Consider the following 11,502-nt stretch of genomic DNA (forward strand, 5'->3'; position numbering starts at 1 on the left):
CTTTCAATTTCCGATGTCATTGGCACAACAACAAAGTCAGAGGAACAATGGCCGCTCCCGACAAATGCTTCCTCGTCACCAGTCTCACTTTGAATCATCATCATCTAATTCCTAATTTGACTTATCATTCAATTGTAGAGTATTAGAAAAAGAACTTTTATAATCAGAGTCTTTAAGTCTTTCAAAACTTTTCATCTTCACCTCAAGTTTCAGGGCTTTTACACTCGTAAATTATCCAAATTCTTCTTGTTTCTATGAATTCATGCTATGGTTATCAAAATCATGTAATTATTTCTTCTTTTTTGCAGGTGAAGTTAGAAGCTCAAGTAAAAATGTTGGTTTTAAAGTTGTCACTCTTGATGGTCGCATATACCCACTTGCCTTCACCACCATCTCAACGTATCACCCATTTTTCTTCTTCTTAGTGTGGTGCTTAAGGGTATTCATTATTCAAATCTTTGAGTTTAGAAGACGAAAATTTGTAGCAATAAAGAGTAAGAGCATCGGTGGGAGAATGGTTGTGAAAGTTGCAGCGGTGTATGGTGGCAGTGGGAAGGGACGAGCCTTTGAAGGGAAAAGGTACTATTCAAAACGGCGTCGTTTTAAAGGAGGGAAGACTAATTTGTCCTGTTTTGAAAATTCTCCCTTCACGTAGGACACTGTAACGACTAGGTCAGTTCAACGGGAGTCAAGTCAAATTTTTTCGTTGAGTTTAACGGACCCTATTTAATGGAGGGATCTAAATGTCCGATTTTTTAAGAGGTTAGGGATTTAAATATATTTTTTAATCTTCAAGAACGAAAATGTTCGCAAGACAAAAGATTAAAAACTTATTTGTTATTTTCTCTTAAAAATAAGAGTAAATACCAAATTCGTTCCTTGTCCATTTTTACGAAGGAGAAAGCGATCCCTGTCCAAAAAAAATGGACACTTCAACCATCAACCTTTTTATTTTGGGACAACCTTTTTATTTTGGGACAATACGATCCCTTTGTTAAAAAATCTGTTAAATAACCGTTAAATAATAACAAAAATTAATTTTGTGAGGATTTTATTTGTATTTTGTGAAGGTTTTAAACCTAAAGAGAACTTTAATGTTGATAATATTGATATTGGTGATGATGACGGTAGAAGAGATGATGATGATAAAACAATAAAAATAATAGAGATAGGAGTGATAATAATGAGGATAAAGAAGGTAACAGTAGTATTTGGTTAAATTGTTAAAAAGAATTTTGTAAAAATTTAAAATCTCCCACAAAATACAAATAAAACTTCCATAAAACTAATTTTTGTTATTATTTAACGAATTTTTTAACAAAAAAAATCTTATTCGAAATAAAAAAGTTAAAAGGTTGAATTGTCAACTTTCTTTTAAACAGAGATCACCTTTATCCTTGGTAAAATGTTTCCTTAACATTTTAGTTAAAAAAATTCCTTTGTCTTAAAATATTGTGCTTGAAGTATAATTTTTTTTATGCAATAAAAAATATATCTTTAAAAAATCGGTTAACTAAAAATAATATAAAAATTAATTTATTCTACAAAATTAATTTTTTTAAAAAAATAAAAATTCAGATTCAACTAATTTTATATAAAATTGATAAATAAAAATTATTAAATAATAATTTAATTAAACTTATTAAATTAATTGACCATTTTCACCTGTCAATTTCACACTCATTTAGCTGCATCTAAATTTCTACCTTTTTAGTGTAGTTCCATTTCGGATTCAGATGCAACACAATTACACAAGAGTACATAAAGGGAACAAGGAAACCCAACCCCACATTAATTGGTGCTAGATTGTGCATAGAGAGGGCGCCTATACTCATCGAAGTACTGATCACGATCAACAAAGATAATGCTATAAAGTGCATAAATTATCCCAGGGATATACCCTAGAATAGTCAACAGCAAGCAGATGAGGAATTCAACCTGCAAAAAATATGCATCCACTATCAATAAATCTACAAGGGAAACACACAGAACCAATAGAGTAATGGTAGCATACAACTCCAGATTGATCAAATATTATTCCACCTGAAAAAAAAATTCCCATTTAACTGAAAAATAACTACTTTCAAGTAGCTAGATAAAAAAGAGATAAAAACAATGATACCCAGAAGGAAAAAAAGAGATTTTTACTACAAAAACAGTGAAAATAAGTAAAAGGGTGTTAGTATCTGATCCTAGAAGTCCAGATCCAAAGAGAAAAGATGTGGCGAGAGTAAGAAATGAAGACGTACACTGCAGCAACCATGGCGGAAGCAAACACCGAGTGGGGGGAGCAAGATGGCGATCAAAATCTCGCAGCAAATTTCACATCGGGTTGGCATTTTCCTCTGACTCTGATAAGCTTCTCTTGTTCTTTGTGGAATGGATTGGGGTTTTGGAATGGAAACTGTTGGTTGTTATTTGATACTACTAAGTTTAAGTTATATCAACGAAGATCCAAGATGCCACGTGTTACACGTGGAGATTCATGGTTTGTTTATATTATTAAATTAAATTATTATTAAATTAAATGGAAAATGTCTCTACAAAGGGCTTCAAAGGCCAATGGAACTTTTGGAAGATTAGATTCGTACACGTCCAAATCCAAAATCTATATTTGGAGAATTTTAAAATTAATATAAAATATAATTAAATTCTTAAAAATTTATATTTCGGATAAATTAGTCACTCAAAAAATATCAATAAAATTTTTTAAAATAATGTATATAAACACATTATTTTTAAATTAATTTCTATAATTAGGTACTTAAAATAAAAAATTTTAATTTAAACTAATTTATCTACATTTGTTATTATACAAAATTTATTAATATTTTTTTAAAAACTAATCTATTTAAAATATAAATCTTTAAAAATTTATTTATTATTTTATTTTAAATTTAATTTTAATATACTGTTAATATAAAATAATTTTAAGTTCATTTAATTATCTAATATGACATCAATAAAAATAATTTTTTTTAATTTTTACACGAAAAGAATAATTCACAAGAATTTAACAATTTTAAAAACTAAATAATTCGCTAAGAAGGAGTAAGCACTCTTAGCCGCTAAGAAATGTTTAAGAAGTCTTATACGTTACCTATAGCATTTTTTAATTTATTTTAAAATAATATAATTTATTATTTTTGACAAATAATTAATTATTAATATTTAAAAATATAATATTAGACGACTAAATAAAAACGTTAGTGAGTACAAATTAAAATTACTAATTTTTAAATTTTTTTTTATTTTAATGTCAAATAAAAAAATAACTAAATTAGTCTAATAATTTGTAATAAATTTTTATTTTTTATAAATTTTTAAGAATTATTTACATCTAACAGATTAGTTCTTCGTTATTATAAAAAGAAATTAATTTTTATTTTATAATAATATTTTTTAGGGTAAAGTATATTTTTTGTCCCTGAAGTTTACTAAAAGTTTTAAAAATACCCCTAAGTTTTAATTTGTTTCAATTTTATCCTTAATGTTTTCGATTTGCATCAATTTTATCCTTATCTTCAAATTTTTTGGTCAAACTATGGTCAACATTAATTTTTTCCAATAACACCCCCCAAACCCTATTTTCTTTCATCATCATCCCCAAACTCACTCAGCAACAGTCCCATCCCTCACTCCCTCTCCGATTGTCTCTTCTGCCGTGTAGTCTACCTCCAGAAGAACTCCCTCTCCAGCCACCTCCCTCCGCCGCTCCTCAACCTCACCAACCTAACCTCGCCAACCTCCAGCTACTCAACTTCGCTCACAACCTCCTCTCCGGCACGCTCTTTGGCGACATAATGAACTTCCCCTGGTACCTCAATTTGTCTTCCCACACATTTTCCGGCGACATTCCAATGAATTTCTCCTCCAAATCTCAACTCCAACTCATCAACTTGTCCTACAATGACTTTTTCGGTGGGATTTCGGTCACCATCGGAGTTCTAAAGAAGCTCAAGCATCTCTGGCTTGACTCCAACAATTTCTATGGGATCTTACCTTCAACAATTGCAAACTGAAAGATACAACGCCCCATGAGAAGAGAAGGTTGTTGATTCCCAACATGATTTCAATGAATATGATAAAGGTAGAATCTTTTTGTTGAAATCTTTGAGACCATGCTTGAAGATATGGTACCCACAAAGAAGAGAAAGTAATTGAGAATCAGAAGGGACATGTACCTCTTATTTGTTATGGAGTTTTGATCTGTTGTTGCATGGAGCTGTTGTTGTGTTTTGTTATTGTTGATGTTGCTGTTGCCCTTTTTTATTTTGCTTCTTCTTCTTAAATGTTGATGGATTTGATTTCAAGTGCTTCATAGTATTGTTGGTTGGAGCCATGGTCAGGGATTGGTGGTGGAATGTTGGGTCTTGTAATGGAGTCTTCTCCATGAAAGAGAGAATGAGGATATGATATACATCACTTGTGGTGGCCGGAGTTGGGGCACAAACGGCGGCAGGAATGTTAGGGAGGAGTTGTTCTTGATGATGATGAAAGAGAATAGGGTTTGGGGGGTGTTATTGGAAAAAATTAATGTTGACCATAGTTTGACCAAAAAATTTGAAGATAAGGATAAAATTGATACAAATTGAAAATATTAAGGATAAAATTGAAACAAATTAAAACTTAAGAGTATTTTTGAAACTTTTAGTAAATTTCAGAAACAAAAAATATACTTTACCCTAAAATTTAATTATCTTATAACAAATTTATTAAAATTTATTTACCTAACATCACGAAGGAGAAGAGATTTGCAAACTCGTAACACACACATGTGTATATATATACATATAAACATAACAAATCGTACCAACTGATTTTTATTTGTCCGTTGAAATAATATATATTATAATCAAAGCGGACGCTTCGATTTAAATTTTTCGAAATAAAAAAAACTTTATTAAAATCGAATGGTCCGATTACAATGGCTAAATTTTAAAATTTTTTCTCCACACAAATCGGACGCCATCCTATTTGTGACCCTAATTTTTTTAACCAAAAAAAACGGTCCGATTTTATCGCTACCATCTAGATAAAGTTGCTCTACACTCCTGTATAGCACCCCACAGCTCCACAGTCAGGCACAATACACATGTTTTCAATATTAAAAAAAAAAAAAAAATGAGCCGTATGGACTGAATACAATTATACAAATTTGTTAAAGATTAAGTGTTGGGGAAGGAAGATTTTTTAAGTAACATTTAAATATTTGTTCTTGGAAAATTTCCCAAAAGAAAGGCTTCCTTCATATAAACATAAAACATATAGCTATCTGGAAGAGAAAGAGAGAGAGACCATGGAAGCCGACGCAGAAGAACAAAGCAGCGAGTCAGGAGGACCAGACTGGGCCGAGTTGACTCACGAGTGCCTCACCAACATCTTCTCCCGACTCACCATCCAGGACCGATGGCGAGGCACCATGCTTGTCTGCAAGTCATGGCTCCGCGCCTTCAAGGACCCTTCTCTTCACACCATCTTCAACCTCGACCCCCAATTCGACCCTCCCCCCGAGCTTCCCACCTGGTGGGCCCCTCATTTCGAGCGTAAGATCGATTCCATGCTTTCTTCCGTCGTCCGATGGAGCCATGGATTTCTCACCGAGATCCGCGTTCGTCACTGCTCCGATCGCTCTCTCGCTTTGGTCGCCGAAAGGTGCGAACTTGCCTCTCAATTTGGATTCCCATTTCCTTCAATTGTGTTTCGTTTTGAGAGTCATGGATAATGGTAACCGTTTGCATACCTCTGTTTTCTCCCCCCCCCCCCCCCCCTCTTTTCTCTTTCTCGTTATTTTGTATTGGAGGTTCAAAATTTCGTGCTTTTAATTGTTCCGTGTGGATTTATGATTTGATTGTTGGAAACTTCAAATTGGGCATGCTGTAATTTACTATTTTCAATAGTTTCTTATATGGTGGTTTCAAGTTTCTATGTTCCAACATATGAAGCCTTACCTTTGTTGTTGCTGCTTGCCTGCTTTGAATATGATTGAACTGCGTTTCAGTTGCCCAAATCTTGAGGTGTTGTCGATCAGGAGCTGCCCTCATGTTACTGATGACTCTATCTCTAGAATAGCTTTGAGGTGTCCAAAGCTTAGGGAGCTTGATGTCAGCTACTGTTATGAAATATCCCATGTTTCATTGGCATTGGTTGGAAAAAATTGCCCCAATCTTAAGGTTCTCAAGAGGAATCTCATGAATTGGCTTGATCCCTCCCAGCACATAGGGATAGTTCCGGATGAGTATCTAAATGCTTGTCCACAAGATGGAGAATCAGAAGCTGCCGCCATTGCGAATTCTATGCCTCATCTAGAGTCTCTGGAGATTAGGTTCTCTAAATTATCAGCTAAAGGCCTTAGTTTGATATGTGAAAGGTGTTCAAACCTTGAGTTCTTGGATTTGTCTGGGTGCGCTAACTTAACCAGTCGAGACATTGTGAATGCAACGCCCAATTTGGCACACCTGAAAGAGATTAAAAAGCCAAATTTCTATATTCCCAGGTCTGTCTTTCACACTGAAAGGTATGGGCATTGGAGATTGTATGATGAGAGGTTCCAAACTGATGTTTTTCGAATCTGAGCATCGAAGAAGATCAGTACAAGAAGTTAACTTTTTTATTCAATCTTATTTCTGTTGATCTATGGTTGGTTCCAGTGAAATTTCTGCAGTTATTATCATATGTTTCTTGTAGGAATTATGATCTGTGTCTATTTAATTCCTATTTGGTTGTATTGTATCCCTTCCGTGTTGTGCTTTCTTTAATGTATTATATAGAAGAACATTGTCTGAAATTGATATAATATATTACCAAATAATGTTGTTCTTGTTTATACTAATTTTTTTTCACATATTCAACTTTCATCTTCATAGAATGAGTTTTCTAATTTCTCTCTCACAAGTTAACTTCGTTCACAATATAATACACTAGATAACAGCAGGAACACATTGTATGACTTAACTTGAATTAACTGGTGGCTTAAATCCTAAGTAATGTTTGGGGTACCAATGTAATGGAGAATAAGTTTAGGGTCTCAGAAGAAACGAGTAATGAGGAATAATCCCAAAATGACATAATTGAGTGCAGCCATGAAAAAGGATGGAGGTTTGATTGAACAGCTTGCACTTCTCCGGCCACTGCGTGGCTGATTTATGGTCTTTGGCACCGTAGAAGTATAACCTCCTGCCTTTCCGAACCGCGAAGAACTTGTTTCTTGGACGGCATGCTGTACTGGTGATGTTCTTTGAATGCCTAGTTTGCTTGATTCCATGATCATAGCTGTGTCTGCATCAGATGTGCTCCCATACTTGAGGATGTTGAAGAAAATAAAGACAACTAATAATGGTTTGCTCATATTTGAACTTGATTGAAGGTGATAAATGACTAATAGTAATCTCTGTTAAGTAGGCAAATTTAAGTTGCATTGTTGTTGTAGGGTGCACTTGGATTTATAAGAGCCAAACGATACTGCTTAGGAATTTCTGAACTTTAGGAATGAGATTCCTAACTAAACAAACCATTCCTGGGAATAGTAGTGAATTCTGCAATATGACATGACAACTTATTCTTTGAGCACGGCACGGTTTGGTGGCAAAAAAAGTAAAGGGATAAAGAGGAACCTTTCGGTTACTTAGTGGACTTTGTTTTATCCTTTTTAAATTTTGGCAGAGATTAAGATTAGATTGAGATTTTTTATTCTTTTTGTCGACAAGATTTTGGTCCAAATTAAATGAATACATGTATAGTATAAACTAGCAAAGAAAAGGAAAAGAAAAGAAATTAACGGAATTGTGATAGTCAAATTTAGAAATCCTGGTGGATCCTTTACACATGAAGAATATAAATGAGGAAACAAATGAATGATGACACTACTACTACTACATGAAATTGAGGAATGGACCAAACAAAAGAGATGTGCACAGAATGAAGCCGTATTGCAACATTGATATTCGAGTTCTGATTGCTGAGGAACGCGGGCCCCTTCTTCTAGAACGAGGCGAAAACTTTCTGTTTTGAGAGAAAAAGTTGTGGTATGTCGGTACTAGACTCTTGTGTGAAACAACTGCACTTAGTGATGCTGCTTTCTGGTTGATATCATCTGCTGAAGTTAGTAGCCACAGTGAGAATAGCACCAAAGCGACGAAGCAAGCACAAAGCATGCCTCTTGTGTGCCTCATAGCTGTGCCTTTTGCCAAGAAGCTCCAATACAGTGCAATATATATACCAATACATGGAGTGAATACCTTTTTTTTTTCACGTGATCTTTTTTTTTTTTTGAGATACTTGGTTATTATAATTTATGCAGGTAAAATAGCAATGTATCAGGTTAAAGCTGCAAATCCCAACTTTGTCCGGAAAATCTAAATAAAGCAATATTGAAGAAGCAGAGTTTTCTAATACGTATCTAATACCAAAAACAACTAATAGACGGTGCACGTATTGATAAAAAAAGAAGTATCAAATACAAGGCATAGGCAAACAGAAACAGTGTAAACATAAGAAAAGGAAAAGTTTGAATTGTAGATACAACCAACTATAACTTTTGTATTGAAGAAAAAGACAGTGGCCGAAAGTAGCGAAAACAATGACTAGATGACAGTGATAGATGCCGATCATTAACACATGAAAATCCATCCAGATCCAGTAATGCCTGCTTGTATAGTTCACTCAATGTTTAGGAATCATACTCCTTCCATTTTCCATCTATAACACAACTTTTCCTATATGGACCACGAACAGGGTCATCAATCACCATATTACAACATTATATTGAACCAATGGTTAGTAGAGCAAGCTATTGAAAATATCTTGTTTAATAAGCTTCTGAAGAGAAGCCCCGCCAAATTGTTTTGCCAATTCTCCGGTTACTCGGTCCATATAGAGTACATACAGTCCATTTCTACTTTCCAGAAGTTCTAATGCTTTTTTTGCCTGGATAATTGATGACACCCAATCTTCAAGGAGCACTGTGAAGTGTAATGTCATGGTTATTAGTTAGTTATAGTTGTTATAATTGGTTTATCTTCTTATTACAATCAATCAGCAAGACTTAAATAGGGGAAGAATATGTGTAGGAAAATACTTGAACATTATCATTTTTTTTATGTAGAATAATAATAACAATTTTGTTAAGGCCGTTTGTCAAGACTTTTAATATAGAAAGATTTTATCGCAGAGTTAAAATTTTTAAATTTTCAATGCATTTATAATGTATTTATTGCAAAAGGAAAAAATAAATAAATAGTTTTCAATTGAAGTAAAGGAATTCGAAAACCCTGCTAATAATAAACATAGGTAAAACTATGGTGTACCTTTATCAAAATCTTCAGATTTTGACCACTCTAATAAGTAATCTGACACCATGAACTCGATGAGTTGGATCCTGTCATCCATAAATAAAAAAAGAATTAGCCTTAAAAAACACTTCCTCGGGCTCAACCTATACTGAACTATTCGTTAAGTTAATGAAATTCAGGGTTACGAGTCAAGAATGCTAACATGCATTTGCATAGAACTTACATTAAGAACATACTTTCATGCATATCGGGAAAGGCATCATCAAAAGGATCGGAGAAAAGCAAACGTTCGGCTAGCACCAAAATTCTCTGACAAACTGAAAGTATTGCCCGCTGGCCAATGTAGCCCTCACTTCCAAGTTTACGAATCAAATGCTGGATACAATACTGTGCATTCGCATCCGAGTGTTGAGATCCTAGATTAAATTATTTAAAAAAAAAAACAAAATGCTAATCAATTGAATGACCAAGGCAAGAAAAATTAAAGATATTACACAGCTACAAAAGTTTAGCAAAAAAGGGTAAGCAAATCTAAAAGTACTGATACCATTTTCTGACAAGGGCAAACACATCTGCCTAACCAAACGTGTAACTAGGCTGTTGATAATTCCTTCGATAAGTTCCAGGTTCCTCCCATTAGATAGAAGATTCTTCAATGTAACTTCAGAAAAAGGCATAAAATAATCTTTAGTGGGGACAATAAGGATACAGGATTGTGGGTAGTTCGTAACATGATCATCCAAAATGAAGCCATAAAAATTCGAATGAAACATAATAAGCGCACAAGATGTCAAAATTTGATGCTAATCAGAAGTTTGCAAGAGTGGGAGACTAGCCCAGTGTACGGGCTTGCATGAAGTATTGCCAAATACAGCTGAAATTAACTCATTCGGCTCATACAGCTATTCATTCACAGCCAATATTCATTTACTTGATGCATTTCGTAAAACAAAATACGAACTGGGCTTTCCTTTTGGAGACAAATGAAACCCCACAGGAAGCCACAAATTTATGGTATAAGAAAAAATTTAAAAATAGCAACCTAATAGAAAATATTGATCCCATACAGGAACTTAATTATAAACGCTTGCTGTAAATTATAAGTATCTAATTAAAACAAGTTGTACACAAACATTGAAAAGCACAGAATACCCAATATAAACTCTTCAGCTTGATGTGCCAGGTTTGCAAACTTGGAATCATCTACCTAAAAAAGAAAACGGGAAGAAAAGGTTTGCCATTCTGTGTAAATAATAAATGCAATTGAAAATAAATGGTAAAGTGAAGCACTATGCCAGGTGATACAGAATCACAAAGGTCCACAAGAAAGTCAACAGAGGCCTTAAGCTGTTCTGTTTCATCCTCCTCCGTTAAACCTGTAGTTTCAGTTTCAAAATTGAAAACAAATTTAGTGCGACTCTCTTTCAAATTCTCAATATGGAAGTAACACCATTCTTGTTACAAATAATGAAATGTGCCTTTAACTCAAGAAGCTGTTAGAGTGTTACTATGCAATAATGCACCTAGAGTAAGTCGCTGCTGACTTGAAGAAGATGAACCTACTCTTCTCCTTCTTTCCTTAAAGCGCACTACAGAAAGCAGATTTTCAATACCAATGGTTCATTGAAGATCACGGTGCCATAACGAATAAGATGAGAGCGATGATAATAGCGAAACCTTGTCTAAGAAATCTACGGCGAAGGACATCGTTGAATCTGGCGTCAGAGCCACTTCCATGCTGATTAGGGTTTAACTGTCCCAAATTGTCGAAGAAATAGCACTTACAAGAAGCACTAGCGGGGAAGAGATCGCAGTGCGAAGCATCTACATCAAATTCCAGAAGCTCCTAATTTCAGTAAGCGCGTCGTGTGTACATGTGAAAGATGGAAATCGAACCTAGAGCTTCATTGAGATCTTCTCTGAGCCTCAGGATCTCTTGCTTTCTTTCCTTAGCCTAAGATTCCAAACACACAAATAGAAATAAACACACGGAGAACGCATCGGATTCAGAAGAAAAAGAAGGAAGTGATTCGTTTCGAACCTTTCGCTTCCAACGAAGGGCGTCATTAGAAGACGCACCAGGCTCGTTATTGTTATTCAAAACCTTCGATCGGAGAAGCGATATCGCCACCGCCAGCTTCAGCGATTCGTCATTCCCGCCTTCCTTCTCTGCCATTTCCCTTTTTTCGTATTTAACACTTCGATGTAAGTA

General features: G+C 34.5%; 3 protein-coding genes across 4 annotated transcripts; 1 reads left to right on the forward strand and 2 right to left on the reverse strand.

The window, feature by feature from the left end:
* Positions 1–1,628: 1,628 nt before the first annotated feature.
* Positions 1,629–2,417, reverse strand: LOC107641327 (PMP3 family protein At4g30660). Its single transcript, XM_016344827.2, has 2 exons — positions 2,250–2,417; positions 1,629–1,938 (listed from the first exon to the last, which is right to left on the reverse strand). Exons 1-2 carry the CDS (start codon positions 2,337–2,339, stop codon positions 1,792–1,794), a joined length of 237 nt encoding a protein of 78 aa, XP_016200313.1. The 5' UTR covers positions 2,340–2,417; the 3' UTR covers positions 1,629–1,791.
* A 2,631-nt stretch (positions 2,418–5,048) lies between these two features.
* Positions 5,049–6,844, forward strand: SKIP1 (SKP1 interacting partner 1). Its single transcript, XM_016344842.3, has 2 exons — positions 5,049–5,655; positions 6,002–6,844. The coding sequence occupies exons 1-2, from the start codon at positions 5,300–5,302 to the stop codon at positions 6,573–6,575; spliced, it is 930 nt and encodes a 309-aa protein (XP_016200328.1). The 5' UTR covers positions 5,049–5,299; the 3' UTR covers positions 6,576–6,844.
* Positions 6,845–8,511: 1,667 nt separating this feature from the next.
* On the reverse strand, positions 8,512–11,502 carry MPS1 (multipolar spindle 1). Of its 2 annotated transcripts, none has more exons than XM_016344850.3 (10): positions 11,332–11,502; positions 11,187–11,244; positions 10,968–11,114; positions 10,814–10,879; positions 10,596–10,666; positions 10,443–10,497; positions 9,838–9,951; positions 9,514–9,706; positions 9,306–9,376; positions 8,512–8,960 (listed from the first exon to the last, which is right to left on the reverse strand). In XM_016344850.3, exons 1-10 carry the CDS (start codon positions 11,464–11,466, stop codon positions 8,776–8,778), a joined length of 1,095 nt encoding a protein of 364 aa, XP_016200336.1. In that variant the 5' UTR covers positions 11,467–11,502; the 3' UTR covers positions 8,512–8,775. The 2 variants fall into 2 exon arrangements, with proteins under 2 accessions (XP_016200336.1, XP_088358371.1); XM_088502245.1 differs by having other exon boundaries at positions 10,581–10,666.

This window comes from Arachis ipaensis, chromosome B1 (genome assembly GCF_059453495.1).
Source record: "Arachis ipaensis isolate K30076 ecotype BB chromosome B1, ASM5945349v1, whole genome shotgun sequence".
NCBI classification, from domain to species: Eukaryota; Viridiplantae; Streptophyta; class Magnoliopsida; order Fabales; family Fabaceae; genus Arachis; species Arachis ipaensis.